General features: G+C 38.7%; 2 protein-coding genes across 3 annotated transcripts; one reads left to right on the forward strand and one right to left on the reverse strand.

Moving 5' to 3' along the window:
- The first annotated feature begins 85 nt into the window (after window positions 1-85).
- On the forward strand, window positions 86-15,921 carry ddx43 (DEAD (Asp-Glu-Ala-Asp) box polypeptide 43). Of its 2 annotated transcripts, XM_030747485.1 has the most exons (17): window positions 335-656; window positions 862-917; window positions 2,497-2,608; window positions 3,189-3,356; window positions 3,679-3,760; window positions 5,144-5,303; window positions 11,727-11,845; window positions 11,999-12,109; window positions 12,199-12,340; window positions 13,200-13,300; window positions 14,040-14,127; window positions 14,349-14,476; window positions 14,636-14,745; window positions 14,921-15,059; window positions 15,167-15,254; window positions 15,418-15,583; window positions 15,733-15,921. In XM_030747485.1, exons 1-16 carry the CDS (start codon window positions 335-337, stop codon window positions 15,565-15,567), a joined length of 2,076 nt encoding a protein of 691 aa, XP_030603345.1. In that variant the 3' UTR covers window positions 15,568-15,583; window positions 15,733-15,921. The 2 variants fall into 2 exon arrangements, with proteins under 2 accessions (XP_030603346.1, XP_030603345.1); XM_030747486.1 differs by lacking the exon at window positions 15,733-15,921 and having other exon boundaries at window positions 86-656; window positions 2,497-2,593; window positions 15,418-15,567.
- Window positions 15,922-16,879: 958 nt separating this feature from the next.
- Window positions 16,880-21,403, reverse strand: cgasa (cyclic GMP-AMP synthase a). Its single transcript, XM_030748622.1, has 5 exons — window positions 20,247-21,403; window positions 19,913-20,132; window positions 19,495-19,752; window positions 18,187-18,286; window positions 16,880-17,834 (listed from the first exon to the last, which is right to left on the reverse strand). The coding sequence occupies exons 1-5, from the start codon at window positions 21,210-21,212 to the stop codon at window positions 17,483-17,485; spliced, it is 1,896 nt and encodes a 631-aa protein (XP_030604482.1). The 5' UTR covers window positions 21,213-21,403; the 3' UTR covers window positions 16,880-17,482.
- Between the last annotated feature and the right edge of the window lie 334 nt (window positions 21,404-21,737).

Below are 21,737 nucleotides of genomic sequence, written 5' to 3' on the forward strand. Positions count from 1 at the left end.
TTCGGATTTTGTGTCTTTTTTGGATTTTTTTATTTTTTTCCCAATGAGGAATTTATAGTTTCCGGCTCTCTAAACGGTATGGTGCCTAACAAATTGAGATTTCTATCGCATTTATCCACAATAACTTAGAATTTCACACTTTATTAGCTGAAATTTTACATTTTTCTATACAATTTCATCGAAATCTGGTCCAAATTTGTCCAAATTTACAAAGGCTTAAGGAAAAATCACTTTGCAGGGAGGAAGTTAAGGCCTCGCCGTCGGTGGATCCAAAGCTCGACAGTTAATTGAGGTCAGTGAAGTAGCAGGTAACCGTTTTGCAGCCAAGTTTAAAATGTCTGATTGGGAAGACGAGTACGACCAGGACGGCGTTGCTGTTAACAAGCCTGCTCCAAAACTTCAGACTGGTTGGAAATTGGCAGATAATGACCGTCAAAAGAAAAATGTTGTTTTCGGGGTAAAAAATGGAACCAAGTTTGGAGCCACAAGAGAGGGGAAAGCTAATTGTAGCGGCGCGGGGCCCCAGGTCAGAAGTTGGAGAAGTGGAGGTGATTTTGGAGGCCCGGGACGACAGAGGACTTCTGTCAACGAAAAGCTGGACTCTGCCCCACCTCTGATTATCATGGTGGAAAGTGCGTCAGTTGGAAGAATAATAGGTATCTTGCCAGAGATAAAGCAGAAATGAAATTTCCAATAACTCTTTCACAGTCTTAGCTAAACTGCGTTTCTGTTGTTAGCGTTAGCTTAGATTTGATGGCTTCACGTATAGAAGCTGTTTAGCTGATGTTTGCCCTCTACACTGGAACTACCGATGTGGGAGGATTTTGTTCAGACTCTAAACACATTTTATTTTGTTTAAAGGTCGGGGAGGTGCCACAGTCCGTCAGCTTCAAGAGCGCTCTGGTGCCAGAATAAAGGCAAGTTGGTTGGTGCTGGTGTTAAACCAACACAGCAAATGCTGGGAAATGAATGTGCAGTTTGAATTTTAAAATAAATAAATAAAAAACTGTTTTAACTTTAATTTTATTTTAGCGTTTGGACTTCCTAAATAATGCAGGATTTCGCTTAGGTTGGTTGCCCTCGGAGGTATGGGTGGTCTTGTCCCCTGCAAACCTCGTCAGTTGCTGCCAACAACCCACCTCAAAATTTAGACTGTTTCTTAAGTGTTAATCCACCTCTAACTTTGAGGTAAAATGTGTTTGTTGGATGATTTAGCAGCCACCAAGATATTCCTTTGTGGTAATGAAACGAAATCATTTCCAGTGCTGAACACCCAAAGTTATAAGGACAGCATTTACTCAAAATTTATGGGAAAAAAAATCTCAGTTTTACCAACATATTCTGGCCATGTTGACAAACATGCTCGTGTTAGTGCATTAGCTTTAGTAAAATGTCAGCATGGCCAGAATAAATTGCTGAAATTTAAGATTTGTCAACTTTTTTTCCTGATGTTTTCCGTAAATATTCTTACCTGGCTTGCAGAAGGAAGGAACAAGAAGGCAGACTTGTAGTTCCCAACTTCCAGCTATAGTTTGTGTGGAGGGTCTATACCTGTAAAATCTATTGCAGTCCAATATAAAAGCTCTGCCATGAAATGGAAAAGCGTCTGCGCCATAGTCAAAAAGGAGATTAATTCTACTTTATTATTGAGGATGCACACCTGACAGATTTATCGGCAGGTTGAGATCGTTAGAGAAAGCGCCTCGAGTGACTGTTTGTTGTGATTTGTTGCTATATAAATAAAATTGAATTGAAGTTATCTGTCATCTGTTTAGCTATTTGCCAGTCTTTTGGTATCTGCATTATAACATCCAATAAGTGGAAAATTGAAAAAGTAATGAGTGACCTTGCATCATTTGTCCACCAGAGGGTATTCTGCATTTACCCAGCAACACACAACAAATACAGCAGTGTGTAAACAAGTAAATAACTACACATAACAAATGCTAGGAATATTTTTTTTTCTTTTTTCTAATCTATGGGAATAGAAGATTTTTAAATCACCAAATATAGTCACAAAGTCTTGAAAACGCCCTGTTACAGTTTGGGTGTATAGGGCGCAGTGTGTGGTGGTGGTGGTGCACAGGACTGCATTATATTCAAGTGTTCTTAATTTTTTTGCCTCAGTGTGTATTTTTGAATATTAGGCTGTTAGTTAATGCATTAAGTAATCATATGTTTAAGACAACATCAAAGTATCATCAGAGTCTCTTGCCAAAAGTGTAATAATTTACTATTTGTGTCAATGGACGATAACTCTTGGTAACTATTGTAAATGACACAAGGCATATTTTTGACTGTAACCCCAACAGAAAGTATTTAGAAAAATTATGGACAAAGTAAGTCAAGATTATTTTCAGGACTGGCACCGATGGCAAGATTTTACCATGTTGCAGACATATCTTTTATGCAACATGTGAATGTCAGGACACATTCAGTGCACACACAAATGTACGTGATCTTTACGTTGTCTTTGTTGCTACTCTGTGTTTTTAGATAAACAAGGGAGGCTATGAAAATGAAGTGGTCATTTTTGGGTCCTCCGCAGCACAGCAGAAGGCCAAAGAGATGATCGAAGACCTTGTGGCAGAGGGCAAGTCCCTAGATTGTAATGTTGGGAAATTAATTTATTTAAATTTAATTTCTTTCAGAAAATGTTGATTTTTTTTTTTTTTTTTTTTAAAGTATCTTCCTTGGGATTCTTAATCAGTATTTTTCAACCAACACTTTCTTTCAAACCTTTTAAATAGTAACATTTTAGAGCTGAAGATAAAGGAATTGACCAAAAGCTACTTTTTAGTACAACCCAACAAACTTTTTAATGTGCTAATTTGATACTTTTTGGGTTTTTTAAAATCATGTATCATGTTTTTTTCCATTTTAAGTAAATGCAGTGGGCAAGAATTTGTCTTGCTTTCTGTCTGATCCAGCCTTTACCCTTCTGAGATGAACAGAAGTTCAAACATCTCTTTCAGTGTTTATTTTTGTACACAGTTACAACTGTACCCAAATAACATGCCTGTGTCATGCGAAGCAGTGTGTTTGTTGCTGAGCTTTTGCCATGAAGCTGTCCAGATCAGCAAAAGTTTCTGATGTTTTGCTGATCCGGAGTTGCGTTCCATTTGATTATTGTACTGAGGTTTGTGAATTAAACATAACTTAATGAAAAATACTGATTTGCTTCTCAGGTCCTCGCAGAGAACAAGCGTATGAAGGAAGACATGGAGGAGAAGGGAGTGGTTCTGTCTGGTCTACTGCAGAACTGCAGGCTGCAAAAGTTGTCCAGGCTCGTCCATCCATAGACTGGGACACCATCCGGGAGAACAAGGAAAAGTATAAGGAGCTCAAGTGGAAGGGTGAGGACGCATACTTTGGCTCAAATGTACATGACTTCCCATTCAAAACTATTTAGTTATTGGCATAGCTTAGTTTGGCATTACTATAGCAAAATGGATTGGAAATTAAAGAGTTCAAGTTAACTTGTTTTGGTGTTGGGGATGGAAATTTTAGACCTTTGTGCATGTGGTGCACCTATAAAAAGGGTTGCTGTCTTACAGTTTATTGGATGCTAAGTTACCCTCAAATATCTAATCCTTGTGATATGACAATAGAACTTATTTTACGAAAATAATAATCCAAGACTTTAAATTTCTTTTGTAATATTTGTGCTTTCCTCAGACCTCCCACCCATCAAAAAGAAGTTTTACACCGAGGCTCCGAGTGTGGCCATGCTAACAGAAGAGGAAGTCAGTGAATGGAGGTAAATCTTAGTGTTTCCTTGTCATCACACCACTGGCTAAAATTGCCCACTTTCTTTTATACAGGAATATGGACAATTTTAGCCAGTCTCAGAGGAGAAAAGCCCTTCTCGACTTTCAGTGTTATAGTAACATTGTTTCTTTTTTTCTTTTTTCTTTTTTTTTTTTTTTTTTAGTTATGTTTTTTTAAATTGGGGTTAGAGTTAGTCAGGCATGGTATTATTTTTTTCTTCATTAAATGGCCAGAAACACAATGATTCAAAAGTATCATCACAAATCTCTTTTCTGTACATGGGTGCTTCACAAGTTTTATCAAACATTCATATTAGATTTGGAATATATTACCTAGTCTTAATCTGTCTTTGTTGTGCTATTTGTCAGGTTCGCAGTTTCATTCACAGACTCCCAAATTCTGAAACCTCAAATTTTTGCAGAAAGTTTACCCATTCATACAAATAGGTGGCACTGTTTATCCACCTTTTCATTTGCTATCCAAGATGGGTCTGGCTGTAATTTTTCTGATGTGTGTAAGCTTGCTGGTCTTGGGATTTCTTTGTGGTTCTGAATGCTTAAGAGCTTTAAAACGATTGTAATCTAGTCAGTGTTTTAGAAAATGCAGGAATAGCAGTTGACAACAAAAGGGTGGACAGTGGTATAAATCTGGTTTACCCAGATAAAACATCAGTTATCAGGTACAGCTATTAGCTGTAGCAAGCGGTCGTCCGATACCACCGGCCTGTAAATTTTTCTCTGGCTGGAACCCTGATTACACTGAGACCTTATGAACTGCTAAACTTCATTAACTGTCAGAGTCAAGTTTATAGATTCCTGTTGAAATTAATTTTGAATTCAGTTGTTTTGTGTATTATATACAAAAATGTGCAATATATTCCCAACTCAGAAATGGGGTTCATGGTTTCCTCTGCGATAACATCACGTATATTTGGGTAATTTTCTCAGGCAAGACGGGTATGTGGGTAGTATTAGGGATGGGTAGTATGGTCAGTTTATCTAAATCTTTTTTTTTTTTTTTTAGAAATCTGCACTGTGGTTCTGTGGGTTGTCTGTCATCATTCTGGGTAGAAAATTCTGCATGCCCTTGAATAAGTAGAGTCCTCCAATCTGAGTATTTTTTTTATATTTGATACATTTCATTTGTTACAGTTTTGCATGTTTCCCTTAATGTATGTGCTTCTACCTACTGACCATCAATTTGACACGAGGATGGAAAAAAAATACACAATTATTTAATTTAATGTAATGTTTAGAATACTGCATTGTTTTTAGAGAATGTTATCTCTGAAACTTAAGCTGCAGCCACACACACATCTTAGTTTAGTGGGGCACTGTGCTTTGTTTATGTTTGTGTTACATCTTTTCCTCAGGAAGGAGAATAACAATATCTTGGTGGATGACTTGAAGGAGGAAGGAGAGAAGCGGCAAATTCCTAGTCCATGTCGCACGTTTCTCGAGGCCTTTGAGCTTTATCCAGAGATCATGGAAAATATAAATCGGGTTGGCTTTGCCAAACCAACCCCCATCCAGGTATGACTGTGGCACCATAGCAGTTTTGTTTTTGATTTATCAGTCCAGCTATACTTTATAGTAAAACTCAGTCAATATGTTGAATGTACCTGATAAGGCATACTTTAGCATTATAAATATGATGACTGATAAATCATCTGAATTAGGCTAAATCTCTCTGCTGTTAATTCCTTATTTCATGTGTGTGAGTGACTTAATGAGTATGTAGACCCTAATACAGATGTGGACAAAATTGTTGATACCTTTCCGTTAAAGAAAGGAAAACCCCACAGTGATCACTAAAATAACTTGAAACTGACAAATTATAAAAAATTTACTAATGAAAATCAGACATTGCTTTTGAATTGTTGTTTAACAGAATTATTTTTAAAAAAAACAAACAATGAAGCTGGCCTGCACAAAAATTACAGTATTCCAAACGTAATCTTTTGTAGCACAACCTTTTGAGGCAAACACTGTAGTCAAGCAATTTCTGTAACTTTCAGTGAGACTTCTCCAGCTGTCGACACGTATTTTGGCTCATTTCTCGTGAGCAAACTGGTAAGTTGTATTTATCCTACTGCGCATGAGTCTGAGGGAGGGGTTAGGAGTGTGCGGGGGGTGCTGGTTGTTGGTCCTGTTAATGGCGACAATTAAAAGTGTGTATTCTAACGTCAGTGATGTGGTTAATGAGCTAACATTAGTAGCAGAGGATGGCCACTACTGGGAATTACAAAGTTCCTCCATTGTTTGATGAGAAGATGTCTTACGAAATTTGGAAAAATGAGATTGAAATCTGGAGACTTGTTACAGACTTGGACAAAAAGAAGTAGGCTCTAGCGGTTACCCTGTTGCTATCAGGAAGAGCGAGGGAAATCGCGGCGCAAGATCTCAACGCCGATATGGGAATGACCGTTCATTTGACCAAGCTGGACTCAGTGTTTTTAAAAGAAGAAAAGGATTGACAGTACGAGGCTTACATGGAGTTTGACGGGATCAACAGACAGGGCGACATGTCCATGATGGATTACATTATTGAATTTGAACGATGATACAACAAGTAACCTAAGTTCAACATGGAACTGCCAGATGCAGTGTTAGCACTCAAGCTCCTAGACACTGCAGGGACAAACAGCTAGCTCTAACCACCTGTCCCACCGTCACTTTTATAAACATGAAGTCGGCCTTGAAAATAATTTTTGCAGATAACGTCTGTTTGCCACTAGAGGGCGACTCCACCACCTTCACCAAATACACAGGCAAATGTGAATGGAGTTCAAACTCAGAGCAAAGCCCAAGAACAGCTGCAGGACCAAATCCACTTGACAAATACGGGAGAAGAACTAAATGTGCAATATGCCAAAGCACTTATCATTGGGCAAAGGACTGCCCCAACTAAAAAGAACATGTGAAACTAACAAATATTGAGGGATCAAAAGATGATGTGGAAGAATGTAACATTACTCTGTTCTCAAACAAATCCTCCTCTGATGCAGATTTTCATGGTAGAAGCTTTATGTAAAATTATGCAAATTATGTAAGTGGGCTACCCTAGAGAGAATTATTAAAAATTAAAGATGAAAAGAGTGCAAAATCCTTCCTGTTTGGTGATGAAAAAATTGTGCAATCCATAAGAAAAGTGACTATTCCAGCAGCAATTGGAGAAACTAGATGTAAAATAGAGACAGAAGTGGTTCCAGCAGATATACCAATGCTTTTGCGCAAAACGTCATTGAAGAGAACAAGTGCGGATTTGGACATTGCTCAAGACAGGGCGACAATGTTTGACCAACCTGTAAAACTCGAACTGACATCTTCTGGACATTACTGTGTAAACTTAAGAAAGGAAAGGAACAACAATGAAAGTCAGTTTAAAAAAAGCAAGACACCAAATGATGTGGCCCTTTCACACCGGACGTGTAAATTCTGTGCAAATGTTTCGTGCGTTTAAAAATATTTTTCGGACTCGCCTGTTCTTAATGCAGCCGTTCACACCGACCGTGTCATTTCACAGGACGAATTTGTGGCATTTTTTTTTTTTCAGATCAAGTTCGATTTTTCTGACTTTCGCAAGTGAGCAAACCGGACTGACCAATCAGTGCTGCATTTAGCAGCATGTGAGGTCATAGCTCAAAACGCGCACCGATGTACTGAATATACAGTGATGTGGGAACAATAAAATCATAATATTTTACCTCAGACACACAGCTACACGCTGCTCCGGGTCAGTCGGCTCTCTGAAATTATTTCTCTGCCTCCTCACATGTGATCCCAACTCTGCCAACAAGAGCTCAAACTGTCCCACTGACATCCTGAAATGTGCGCGAAAGCATCCGTGATGCAGCTTCAACTCCGGGATCAAACCATGAAACTCTCCCTGCTGCTGCTTTCTTATGAGTTGGATGAACCCATAAACTCTCTTTCTTCCTTCTCTTGTTCAGAAACATCAGGGCCTCATTTACATCATCACTTGATGTCGACTGCATTTTTTTCCCATCGTGCGTTTTATAGGGAAGATTTAGTCGCAAAAATGCAACGCGTCCTGGGTGTATATAGATTACACGACAGGTTCGCATCCGAAAGATTCGGAATTTCGTGTCATTTTTACGCAACGCATCCGGTGTGAAAGGGCCTATATTGTGACAGAAAACATGACAACAAAGGGAAAAAAAAGCAGTACTGCTAAAGCTTCATAAACAATTTGGACATGCCTCAGTTGACAGTAGGGGTGTGCGATATATGTTGTCTACAATAATAGCCTCAGATAATATGCTGAAGCGTTCTTGGAAAAAAGCGGGTTTCTGATCAGATGAAGTTGTGTAGTTTCTGTGATTTGCTATAATGTAATCGAATCCCCCTGGACAGCCTTTTTTTTTTTTTCCTTTTCATTCTCTCAAGTCTTCCGTATTGAGCGATTGCTTTTGAAAAACTTGCCAAAGTTTTTCTATTTACATTTGTCATGCCCAGGACACTCTTGAAAAAGAGATTTTAAGCTCTGTGTTTTTCCTGGTTAAATAAAGGTTAAATAAAATTTTTAAAAAGTTAATGTCTCAAAAACACTGATTTAAGTCTTATATTTTACCAGCTTGCACTTCTTGTATGAACACATTTTTAAATAATGCAAAATATCATTTATCGATATCGAGAAAATTACAGAAAATATCTATTATTTTTGGTCAATATCGCACACCCCTAGTTGACAGATTGCAAAAACTCTTGTCCTGCTCAGGCAACATTGATGATGAAAGCATTACAATCCTGAAGGAAATTGTAGGAAACTGTGAAATATGTATTCGATACAGTAAACCAAAACACAAACCTGCAGTGGGTTTACCCATGGCTTCAACATATAATGAGACCGTAGCTGTGGATCTGCATGAGCTTGAGTCAGGACTGTGGTATCTACATGCCATTGACCATTTTACAAGGTTCAGTGCAGGAAGTATTATCACCACGAAAAGGCCCAAAGAGAGAGTGAAGCACTTTATTCACTGCTGGATAAGCATTCATGGTCCACCACACAGATTATTCAGTGACAATGGAGGTGAATTTAACAATGAAGAAATAAGAGACATGGCTGAACATTTTAACATTGTGGCATCAAAGAACTTATGGACTCAGACAATTCAGAAAATCATATGGACATCTACCAAAGAGCAGCTTGCTAACTGCTTAACAAAAGTGGGAGCATCTGCACTTGGACTGCTGAGAGCCCTTAGTGAAGGGGAGTGGCAGTTTAAAGATTAAGTTCAAATAAGTAAAGTTAAAATGTTGTTTTAATTTGTTCTATATTTAAAGAAAGAGGGGAGATTGTTAAGTTGTATGTATCCTACTGCTAATGAGTCTGAGGGAGAGGTTAGGAGTGTGCGGGGGTGCTGGTTGTTGGTCTTGTTAATGGCGACCATTAAAATTGTGTCAGTGATGTGGTTATTGAGTTAACACAAACTGCTCCAGCTGTCTCGGGTTTGAAGGGTACCTTCTCCAGACTGCATTTTTCAGCTCCTTTTACAGATGTTCAATAGGATTTAGAATCAGGGATCATAGAGAGCCACTTCGGAATAGGCCACTGTTTTGTTCTTAGCCATTCCTGGGTGGTTGTAGCTGTGTGTTTTGGGTCATTATCCTGTTGGAAGACCCATGACCTGCGGCTGAGACAAAGCTTTCTGATCCTGGGCAGCACATTTTGCTCCAGAATCCTGTGATAGTCTTGAGATTTCTTTGTACCCTGCACACCCGGTGCCAGTTGCAGTAAAGCAGTCCCAGAACATAACCAAGCCTCCTCCATGTTTCACATTAAGTAAAATGTTCTTTACTTTCTATGCTTCATTTTTACATCTGTGAACATAGAGCTGGTGTGATTTGCCAAAAAGCTTTCAACACTGGTGTCCTCCTCAGTCATCTTCCATTAAGTCCACTTTGGCTCAAACATCGACAGATGGTGTGATCTGACAGTGATGTACCTTGAGCTTGGAGCTCACCTCTTATCTCACCTCTTATCTCTTTCGAAGTTCTTTGGTTACTGTTTGTAACCATAAGAGTTAGAAGACACCTGTGATGTTTATTTACAGGACACAATTTAGATTATCATGTCTTTATGGTCAACTTATTTTCAGTCTTTTCTAAGGCTACCATCATTTTTGTCCCAGCCAGTTTCATCAGTTTTTTTTTTGTTTTTTAGTAATTCTGTTGAACCACAATTTAAAAGCAATGTCTGATTTATTTTTTTCCCATTACTTTTCAGTAAATTTTTATTTATTGCTACTTTTGACAGTTTCAGGTTATTTCCATGACCTCTGTAGGTTTTTCGTTCTTTAATGGAAGGATACCAACAGTTTTCTCCACATGTGCGTTTTGGGTGGTTATCTGTGTAAAGGGTATTTTCTTGTAAACCATGGAGATTCTTTACATTTTATATTGTTGTAGGTGGTTTTTGGACCAAATCCTTCCAAGTTATGTTAGTGTGTGGGTAGATGATGCAACAACAGAGGCACCTGTAGTAACCAATCCTGTTTCTGCTGTGGGCAATTCCCGTAATTTACTTGATTCATTACCCTTATCAATAGCAGCCTTAACGGGAAGTCAGCCTGTTATAATTATTGTTGGCCAATGAGCCAGTAAGAATTGTAGTGGGTGTTTTTAAAGCAGAAATGAAAGTAGGCCATAGGTGGCAACTCATGTTTCAAAAAAAAAAAAAAAAAAACCCGTATTGCATTATTTCTTTCTGCACGCGCAGTACTACTTTCATTGAAAAAATTCTTGCATCTGATCTTTTCATTGTAACATTGTGTTAAAAGTAATTTCAAGTTTTACTTCCAGTTTCTCACTAATTGAAGTTGCTGTATAAGCACACTGATGATCTTGCCACAGTTCATATTGCTGTGTCTTAATGCTGTAACTTAAACAAAAAAAAAATTTTTTTTGGTTTATTTTATTAAATTACTCTATTTTTGTTGCAAACGTTTAGCATCATTTTTGCTTCAAGCTCACAGGTTTCTTAAAGATTAAGTTAAGCCTGCACCCATAAAATCAACCAGTGATGACAAGAGAATCCTGTTCAGGAGGAACAAAGTAACGCAGCAAAAGGAAAAAAACAATCCACACTAGACTGCTTTTATTATGGGTTCTCATCCTACCACATCAGACTCCGTTTACCTTGATAGTAAATAAAATATAAGACAGAGAGACTCAACCTTACTGTATGAGCATGCACTTAATAAGATAAGTTTTAAGTAATTTTATTACCAGAAATTAAACACCCCACCCCGGTATACTGAACCTATGCTATAGAGGCCTGGAGCTCTTTCTTTTCATACTTGAATTCATGCTGGTATGCTGCATGGGGAAATGAAAGTTAGCCCTCTTTGTCCAAATGTAACTTTCATTTCACAGTAAGAGGCCTTGATCATATTGAAAGCAATATTACAGGTAGTGGCAGAACCAGCTCTGTATAATGCATTACTATTCAAAGCTGCTTCTACATTACAGTGGAGGGTGGAGCACCACTCCTGTAATGCAAGGTAATTCCTGCTGGTATGATGTAAGAGTAGTATGTGCGTGTCTGTCCGTACGTCCCTTTGTTAGAACTTGGGTTAAGTTTTTTTTTTAAGTTTTGAATTTAGTGAGTAAATTTTTTTAAAAAAGTATTTAGTAAAATTTGTTAGGTCTCACTAGCAAGCTGATGTAAACCTATGCTTAGTCTTTGATTGTGAAGGTTACATTGTAAAGTTTAATAATCTGGCTTTTAACTGATTTTGTAGTTGCATAGTCTGCCTTTGTCTCACATGCGAACATTAAGGTTGGTAAGCCTTATACCATGTGGTTTTGTGTATGTTATATATATATATATATATATATATATATATATATATATATATATATATATATATATATATATATATATATATATATATATATATATAAAATATAAAATAATTCCTTCATTAGTCTCAGGCATGGCCAGCGTTACTGAGTGGGGAGGACCTGATAGCCATTGCTCAGACTGGAACAGGGAAAACACTGGCCTACCTGCTGCCAGGGTTCATCCACATGGATGGGCAGCCTGTGTGAGTGTAGACTCCTATTCTTCAGTACAATCTAAGTGTAATCGGTGCCACTCAAACAATATAAGCATTGTTTTGTTCCATTTCCTACAATACCTACAGTAACTCTGCCTGTTTGTATGGTAAATCCTTGCTTTCTTTTTGTCTTTTGATTAGACCTAAAGCTGAACGAGGTGGTCCAGGTATGTTGGTGCTGACTCCTACCAGAGAGCTGGCCCTGCAGATTGAAGCAGAGTGCAAAAAATACCGCTATAAGGGCTACAAAAGGTGATAAGGCACTAAGAATCAGTTAAAATCAATAATCATGTGATATAGAGATGGCAAGATATTGACTGTTCCTTCTACACCTCTCTCAGCATCTGTATCTATGGTGGAGGTGATCGGAGAGGCCAGATCGACCTGGTGAAGGGTGGGGTGGACATAGTGATTGCTACACCCGGGCGATTAAATGACCTGCAGATGAATGAGCTCATCAATCTTCGCTCCATCACCTACTTGGTCAGCTCTTTATGTCTATGCATGTTTGCTTTCCTTAAAGTTGTGTAGGTCCATTATCTATTAAAAACAAAGTCTATGAAAGTCTCCTCGTAACAAGAAGCCTAATTCAATGGGAATCACATTCATAGGTGTAGCAATCTGTGCTCACTAACTCTGTAGGTCGTCGTCATCATCTTAGCACTTCATGCCACTGCAGGCAGATGGCTTCCACAACTCTCACCATACACTTTGATTTTGTGCCATGATCTTCCTGTTCAGGCACATTGGTATTGCTTTCTCTTTGTTACAAGATCAAATTACCAAAAAAGGCCTTCACAGTTTAAATGTGAACAAAAACTGCTTTTTTTGTTTGTTTCTTTTAATTCTCCAATCTACAGCCAGCAAAAGAACAAGCAGATTATGAAGAAGCTAAAATCAGAGCCATTTGTATGCACTCCAACTGCTAGATCTTGAACACTGGCTGATTTCTTGTAAACCTTCCCACGTGCTGACAGCAGCCTCCCTTTCCCTTAAAATAGCCCTTTCTAGCAGGGGTGCTTTCACCATGCAGCAGTGAGTCCAAAGGTCTAAAGAGGGGTGCGCAGAATTAAGATTTATAATATAAATACTACATTATGCTATATTCCTATAGATTAAGCTACAAGAGTACAACATAATAAAATTCGCTTTTTTGGGCCAGTAAAATTATTCAAGAAGCTAGTAAAAGTCTGCTGGCCAGGTTGAGGAAAAAAGTGTTACGCTGAGTACTGCATAGCTGCTGACACATTGAGTGTTGTAAGTTTTATGTTTGGTATACGTGTGTGTTATCCTGTTATGTGGGGAAAGCAGATGCATTATCTAACTGCTCTTTTTTAAAAAGGTACTGGACGAGGCAGACCGTATGTTAGATATGGGCTTTGAACCCCAGATTATGAAGATTCTTCTGGATATTCGTCCAGACCGACAGACTGTCATGACCAGGTATAAGCAATTTAAACATGTTTGTCATCACTTGTAATGAATCTGATACGACATGACTACACATCCAACTCCAGAAAGCATTATTGTAGGGTCTTTACCCACAATACAAAGCGCCTTGAGGCGACAGTTTGTTGTGATTTGGTGCTATATAAATAAAATTGAATTGAATTGAATTGAATTTAAATGGCTGACTTTAAGCGTGAAAACTGAAGGAATGTAAAATAATACCAAGAGTCTGTGAGTGCTGATGCTGTTTAAGCCTTCATGTTTCTGCGTGTTCGTTTCTCGAACAGGAATGGACACAAAACATACAGGAATAAGGAGTCCAAATATTAAATTTAATAAAGCCATTTTCAAACAGTTTACATATTAATCCGGGTCAGACTGCATACCATACTCGTGTGAGATGGCATGAAGTACTGGCACCTTCTCATTCAACTTACAGTTCTCATATAGTCAGCTCATATCGGTCTTGGTTACATCATTTACAAAACAGAATGTGAAAAACAGATAATTTCAACAACAGGGTGACCTCGAAGTCTCCATTCACTAATGGTTGGTTTTCATCCAGTTTAGTAAATGTATCACAATAATATATTGATAAACCCTGGGAATATATGGCAGAAAGGGGATTACTTTTTGAGAAATGTATAAAATCATTATAACTATACAGTTGATTTACATTTTATAAATGCGAGTAATGGCATAATTCATACTGATTATAATATGCATGTTTCAGTGCAACCTGGCCCACTGGTGTGAGACGACTGGCCAAATCCTATCTAAAAAATCCCATGATGGCTTATGTGGGCACCCTGGACTTGGCTGTAAGTGGAAATAAATGCAGTCAGTTATTTAAATGTCTTATCTGACTATTTTTTTTTTGTTTGTATGTTGTAGACTTTGCTCCAGCTGTCTGGCAAAAGTGCAACAGTTGGGAATTTGTTCATTCATTATTGTCAGCCCTTTTATTTTCTTGAAAGTGAGTTTCAAGTGGTTTGTGTCCACTTGGGGTTTGTTTACATGCTTACTGTGTTTCTCTTTTCAGGCTGTTAACACAGTGCAGCAAACGGTGCTGATTGTTCACGAAGAGGAGAAAAAGTCGTATGTATTTGACTTCATCAGAAACATGGAGCCAGAGGATAAAGTCATCATCTTTGTTGGCAAGAAGCTTGTGTGAGTGGGGAGTTGGTCACTATCAAAATATAAGCAAGGGAGGAAGTTTGCTTTTGGCTGTCCACCACTGTGATTGGTGGTTAAATCAGCATCAGCACCTACATTAAAAATGTCCTTTGCGTACTGTATGTTTGTGTTTCCATTTTTATTCAACATCAGAGCTGATGACCTGTCCAGCGACATGTGTCTTCAGGGTCTGGCTGTGCAGAGTCTCCATGGTGACCGTGAACAGCGTGACCGTGAAGAAGCTCTCACAGACTTTAAAGAGAGTATGTAAGGGGAAGGGAAAGTGCTCTGAAAAATACAGCTTGCATGACACTAACAGAGGAAATGGAAATGCATTTTTGTGTTTGTAGCGGGTGCTCTTACTTTAGCCTAAAGACTATCACAAGTACAAGCTGAAGGATCAAAGTGATCACAGTTGTCAGTGTTGTCTTTTTCCAGGTCGAGTTCGTATCCTAGTGGCCACGGACTTGGCATCTCGAGGGTTAGACGTCCATGACATAACGCATGTCTTCAACTTCGACTTCCCACGCAACATAGAGGAGTACGTCCATCGCGTGGGCCGTACCGGCCGAGCAGGGTAAGAGTGCGTATTTACAGACCTTACTCGCCAGCATTTAGCTGCTCTTGTGTTAGCGTTTGATGTTGATTTATTTATTTATTTTTCTTCCTTCTTTTTTGTTCCAGACGTTCAGGTGCTGCTGTTACCCTTGTAACAAGAGAAAACTGGAGAATGGCACCTGAGCTAATTCCAATACTGGAGCGAGCAGGACAGGTTAGCAAACACGTTTTTTGTGTTGACATAAATGCGCTTTTGACTGACTGCTCACAATGCAATACAATTGCTGGGCATTCAGTGCATGTATACCTCTTTATATTGACAGGCCAAAAGAATCTTTAAAGTTAAATAATTATAAGTAAAATGAATTCTTTTGCAGGATGTCCCGTTGGAGCTGGTGCTTATGGCAGACAGATACGAAAAGCATAAGCGGGAGAAGGACATGTGCAGTCCAAGGGGAGGACAGGGGCGAGGAGGAGGAGGGAGGAGAAGCGGTGGCAGAGACCGCGGCCAAAACTGGGGCTTCTAATAACATGACTGTCCATGTAAGTGTACACATAACACAAGTTTTCCTACCATACTCCTCCACTTAGTCTGGCACAAATAAACAACTGTGAAATTACTGCATTTCATTTGTCTGGTATTTTGAAATAACTCATTTGATAGGATAATTTTCTTATGCTTGTCTTAACAGGGTGGAGCAGGATGTGAAATGGTTTTGAATGTGCATTTCTGTTTTCTCTTATTGAAAAGTTTATTTTTGTTGTTTTATGATTATTGGGTGGTAACTGCACTTCATAATATTGTTTTGTCTTAAAAAATTTCAAATGCAGAGTTTTTTCCTTCACAAACTCATTAGTTTCTCATTCAGAATATTTTGTGTAATTTCTTGGATATGGAAAATCTAATAAATTTTAAAGAGATGTGGCATTCTGTGTATTAATTATTGGCTTGGTAACTTTAAATATTAACTAGAATTATGGTCATGATTGCATCTGCTTTCTCACTTGGTACAATAATGGTCAAAGAATTGCCTGGGCAATGCCAGAGGTAAACTGTTTTTCAAATTATCACAGAAAAGGAAAAGTCAGGTCTTTTGAGAAGGACATTTTTTCCAACAGGAAGTAATGCTTTGCATTGAGCTCAAGCTTGTCTGTAGTACTTGGGCAGGATGTTTGTCTTGCCGACTTTGTAAGTTTACACATAGAGATCTTACTCAAAGGGAAATCTAAGCTCCAGCCCTGCTGTTGATTCATGTACAAATATGTATTTCCAGAACCTCATGAGTTGCATCACGTCAACTATTTTGTGCATCTGACATCTGAATACAGAAGTGTAAAAATCAAGCATGTCAGCAATTGTAATAAGCAAGCTCGTAAATGTAAATGAATTCTTTGCTGCTTTCAGGCATCTGGGCAGCCTTTGATTTCCTGCTCATTTCAATCAATATGAAAACCAGTTGAGAAAATATTTGGAACTTTCTTATAAAAACCTATTAACATTTCTCTGCACTATCGTTGCAGGATAAACCAGATGAAAGATAATTTAATTAAAATGCCATGTAGACTGTTGTATTCATATCCACATTATAGAGATGCCTGCACATATTTTGCAGGTTGTTTTTTCACCCAGCTGAAATGAATGGAAATTAGTATATGCTGAATTCTACTTTGCTTTACAGATTGAGTTGGCTGAATGAGGTTCTGTGGTGTGTCAGCCTGCCTTTCTAAGCTAAATGTCTTACAAATATGAGGTTTAGTCATTTTGGCTCAGCAGTAAAGGTCATGTACCAAAGCTTATAAATCTGTATGGACGATGAAAATTTGCTAATAAATAGATGGTAAATCCATATTCTCTTTATTTCCACATTATAATATAGAATTACAGCTAACCAGTCCCGAGAAAAACACACAGATAAATTAAGCTTGAGTTACAATAAAATAAGTTAACTTGTATTAAGCAAAGTATACGGGGTAAACAAAAACCAATGACAAACTACCAAAGTTCAGTTGTAAAAGATCGGTTCATGACTTAAAATAGCTGATGATTGTAGCATTTCTTACAATTGTGTCACAAACAACAAAATGGGGGCTATGAAAAGGCAATAAAATACGCTGCTCAAAAAAAGTTAAAACACTTGACTCACATCAGTCTCGACAAATGAAATATTTAAATTGAACATATTTGACATAGATTGTGTCATTTGTTAAGAAAAGTTTGTAATATTCATAGGAAACTAAAACCACCATCCCCTTGATGGGTGGTATCAAAATCACACCAAATATAAAGTTTAAGTTTTGACTAGTATAGATCTGACAATGGGATAAAAAAGGTAAATACATCAATATTGCTAGAAATAAATTGTTTTGCATAGTTGCTGGATTGTATGTGTGCGTATTTGAGGCATTTCAAACACAGGGTTTACATAGTCAGAAGCCCAGAACTTAATGTGCATTTTGAAGTTGTTCACTGAAAATAGGAAAGCCCGTCTGACGTTCATTCTTGATGGTGCTGGACAGAATTCTGCACACTTTAATGCCAGGACCAGAGAGCAGGTTCTGACTTGGAATGAAGAAGTTTTGTAGTTGACCGTTTTGCAGGTGATTTTCAAAGTCTTTCAGGAGCAGCTGGAAACAGTGGCTCAGATCTGCGGGTTTCCAGTCGCTGTCTCTAGTTCTCGAGCAGCAGGCATGTAAGAGTGTAGTTTTGACATGATAAGAGCAAAACTTGTCAAATGAAGGGTTGCTTTCCTTCAGCAGATGTAGAAGGTGTTTCAGGAGCTTTAGACAGGACTTCCTGTGAGTGAGTGAGAGAGACAGACCGTTATGGAGTAAACTTGCACAAGATGACACTAAGGCAGAAATCTTCAAAAATTTGAAATAATTTCTTAAGCCTGTTTATTTTCTTGAGTTGAAGGTTGTTTTGTCTTTTGTTTAAACTGACTGGGGTTATTGCATAACTGGCTCGTGCACCTGTAGCAAACTTAGTCACTACTGTGCAATGCCAAATAGATTGACAAACAGCTTTTTGGTCATGTTGTTCATTTTCCATCATAATTTAACAATTTAGTGTTACAAAGCCCTGAAAACAGTTCCAATTTAACTTGCTGCCTGTAGAAAGCTTGGATAGAACAAATGGACACATTAACCTGCAGCAGCTTGCTCCATGTTTTTCACAGCAAGTCTTCTCAGATCCATGATTCTTCAGGATGGCCTTCTCAACATGAGAGAATGAAACTCGCCAAACATCTGTAGGTTGGAGATGATAGAAGAGAACATGTGGATGGGGAAGCTTTTTGTAGCTTCATGTAAATGACAAATGGACTAGTTCTTATATAGCGCTTTTCTACTCAGTATGAGCATTCAGAGCGCTTATGCAACATGTTTACATTCACCCATGCACTCCCATTCATACAAGCACTTCCATGTTTACTAAGCTAAGTGCTTTTAATTAGCTAACACTCACACACATTCATACTCCGACGGGACGGTTGGAGAGCAACTTGGGGTTAAGTATCTTGCCCAAGGATACATTGGCATGTAGCCTGGAGTAGCCAGGAATTGAACTGCTGACCTTCTGATCAGTAGGTGACCTGCTCTACCTACTGAGCTACAGCCACGCCAAAGGCATGTGCCCCTTCATAAAATAACTGTTGAATTGTAACACACTATATTGCCAAAATCGCCTGCCTTCACACGTGAACTTGAGTGAGATGCAATTCTTAATCCATAGGATTTAATATGTCAGCCCACCCTTTGCACATCTAAAGGCTTCAACGCTTTTGGGAAGGCTTTCCACAAGGTTTAGGAGTGTTTATGGGAATTTTTGACCATTCTTCCTGAAGCGCATTTGTGAGATCAGACACTGATGTTGGTTGAGAAGGCCTGGCTCACAGTCTCTGCTCTAATTCATCCCAAAGGTGTTCTGTTCGGTTGAGGTCAGGACTTTGTGCAGGACAGTCAGGGTTTTCCACACCGAACTTGCCCATCCATGTCGTTATAGTCTTTGTTTTGTGCACTGGTTCGCAGTCATGTTGGAACAGGAAGGGGCCGTCCCCAAACTGTTCCCACAAAGTTGGGAGCATGAAATGTTCCTCCTGGCAATCGCCAAACCCAGACTTGTCCATCGGATAGCCAGATGGAGAAGTGTGTTTCATCACTCTAGAGAACGCTGCTCTAGAGTCCAGTGGTGATGTGCTTTTCAGCACTGCAGCTGATGCTTTGCATTGCAAATGTAAGGTGAGTGAATACTTTGGCAATGGAGTGTAGCATTGGTCAAGTGTTACAGCTTACACCATATACATGACAAAACATTCTTTACCTTGCCATATATATTGCTATATCCTTTGTCATTTATATTCCTGTGAACAATAGTTTTATCCATTTTGTTCAGACAGCGGCCCACTTCTGTAGATCACATGATTTTTGGTTCACCAACTGAGAGAAGTTAAACTTACCTTTAGTAAGGACCCCATCATTTTCCGCTGCACCCCTGCCTTCATATTTTGGGACCAGGTAATATGGCTTTCGCTTGTACTCCTGCTTAACTTTAGTCCCTAGCCAGCCCTCAATTTTAAGGCCTTCGTTTGTGAAAGATGGCCAGCTTGATTTAACCATAAGACAAAGAACAACATCCAGGGAAACTGGAACTGAGTTCACGTTTGTCGTCAGGGTCACTGCAGGACAGCCTTTTTTCTTCTTCTCCACCTTCCATTCTGAAAGAACAAACAGAACATTAGGTCCAGATGTTCTGTGTTAAAGTAGATCAGACAGATAAATAGGTAAAACAGACATGTTAAATAAAACTGTCAAATTTAATTTTTCCTCACTTCAATTTTAAATTTGATTAAAAGTAGTTATAATTTTGATACTTACTGATATCAGTAAGTCCCTTGACACATTTCTTCACTTCTTCTCTGAACTCGCTGAGCATATTACTAGCAGATAAATGGCCATTCTCTTGAAATTTTCTCAGCGGATTCTTGTCACGTTTTAATGCCACACTGTAAAATGCACCATCATCTCCAAATGGTTTAATTTCAACCCGTTCAACCAAAATGGGCACCATGATGTCAAATTCATCAGGATTACAAATCTGTATGACACACAAATCATCCAGTTAGATAACTGTATCAGATTGGGGAGCATTTCTTGCTACAGAATTTGTCCTCAACAGTTGATTGGGGGAACTTGAAATATAAAGACTCACCTTTACATTTTCGTAGTAGCTTCCAGTAGGTAGGGGTTCTTGTACTTCTTTAAAGCTTTCTGTATTCTTTTTTAAATGCCTGATTATATAGTCTTTTGTTGTATTTATGACTAATGCTGCATTTGATTTGTCTGTCTTCTTAATTTTCAGTTTTTCCAGAGTTTCTTTAAGGATATCATCCACTGCAGGGTTTTTTTCAGTCGTGTCTTTTGTGAAGTCCTCACCTTTTCCTGGTGGCATGTTTGGTGTCTTTCTTAATTTTTCTGGTGAATTGGCTCTGCGTGCACATATTTTGGCTTCTGTGGTCTTTTCCGAAGTCTTTCTGGTGTACTTTGGTGTCTCTTTCTCTGTCTCTAAACATTGTTCTGGTTGCATCTTTGCCACCTGACGTTTCGGCTTGGCGCCACAGGCTTTTGCTTTATCAGTCTCCACATAATCCTGTGTAGTGTCTTTTGGTGTGTCTGGTGGCATCTTAGTCATTTCCTCTGAAAACATTCCTGGTGATTTGGCTTTCTTAACACATGTTTTTGATTTACTGGTGCCCGTGGGTGTCTCGTCCTTTGCAAGTTGTTCTTGTGATTTTGCCCCACCAGAACATTTATTTGCTCTTGTGACTTTTGGAGAGTCCTTTGTTGCCTTTCTTTTCACCACTGGAGATTTTTCTGTTAAGTTGGTCTTGGTAGCACAAGTTTTGGCAGTTGTGCTGTCTGTAGATTTGTGTGGATGCTCATTGACCTTCTTTGTACAATGGTTTGTAGTCTTTTCTCTTATGGGTCTCTCTAGAGGCTTCTTTTCTTCAGCATTGATTGTTTTTTTCTTCTCTTCTTTCTTTTTTTTCTGCTCCTCTTCTGTAGAATCTGGACGTGTGGGCAGAGGGACTTCTTTAATGTCATCAAGTCTAGGTTTCCTTTTAGCGTGCTCAGCATCAGGACTCTTTGCCTTGCGTGATCTCCCTCTTCCAGACATGATGAATGAAACTTCTCTGGCAAAATTAAACTCGAGTGTTTCCTTTTATTGTATGAGAACACACCCCTTTGCTTCATGACAGCATGCCATTATGCTGATGCAGCCTTTGAGGTATTCAGACTCACCAGATGTAGACTGTGGCTATAAACTTGCTATTTCCACACCATTCCACGTAGTCCTCACCTCCGCTTCCGCTGTGTGCATTGTGCAATGCCACAGTCAGTCAGTGACAGCTGGGCTTAGTGCTTCCTGAATGTTTGCCATTGGCCAGAGGGGTTTCTCCTTGGTTGAGGCTATACTATTCTTCAGTGCTGACACAACACTGTGGTGTTAAGTCATTTTTCTGTCCCATGGCAGATCAAACTAAATTTATAAACTTGATCTTTGTTGGAAAAAAAAAAGTTTAAAAATCTTATCAGTTGTTCTTTTATCCTAGTCAATAGCGACATCTTCTGGATAAAAGTGTGTATTGCAGGGATTATATGTCATACTTAAAAGATCTGTAAGTTCAACACATCTGTTGCT

Source organism: Archocentrus centrarchus, chromosome 15 (assembly GCF_007364275.1).
Source record: "Archocentrus centrarchus isolate MPI-CPG fArcCen1 chromosome 15, fArcCen1, whole genome shotgun sequence".
Classification (NCBI taxonomy): domain Eukaryota; kingdom Metazoa; phylum Chordata; class Actinopteri; order Cichliformes; family Cichlidae; genus Archocentrus; species Archocentrus centrarchus.

Bases quoted from the DNA above. Each gene is read 5' to 3' on its own strand.
- cgasa (XM_030748622.1), bottom strand. From the start codon at position 21,212: ATGTCTGGAAGAGGGAGATCACGCAAGGCAAAGAGTCCTGATGCTGAG. The intron at 20,133-20,246 runs GTGAGTCTTTAT...TGTGTCATACAG, and splicing joins GCTACTACGAAAATGTAAAG to ATTTGTAATCCTGATGAATT. The intron at 17,835-18,186 runs GTTAATGTGTCC...ACTCACTCACAG, and splicing joins CATGGAGCAAGCTGCTGCAG to GAAGTCCTGTCTAAAGCTCC.
- ddx43 (XM_030747485.1), top strand. From the start codon at position 335: ATGTCTGATTGGGAAGACGAGTACGACCAGGACGGCGTTGCTGTTAAC. The intron at 12,341-13,199 runs GTCAGCTCTTTA...TTTTTTAAAAAG, and splicing joins TTCGCTCCATCACCTACTTG to GTACTGGACGAGGCAGACCG. The intron at 14,477-14,635 runs GTGAGTGGGGAG...ATTCAACATCAG, and splicing joins TTTGTTGGCAAGAAGCTTGT to AGCTGATGACCTGTCCAGCG.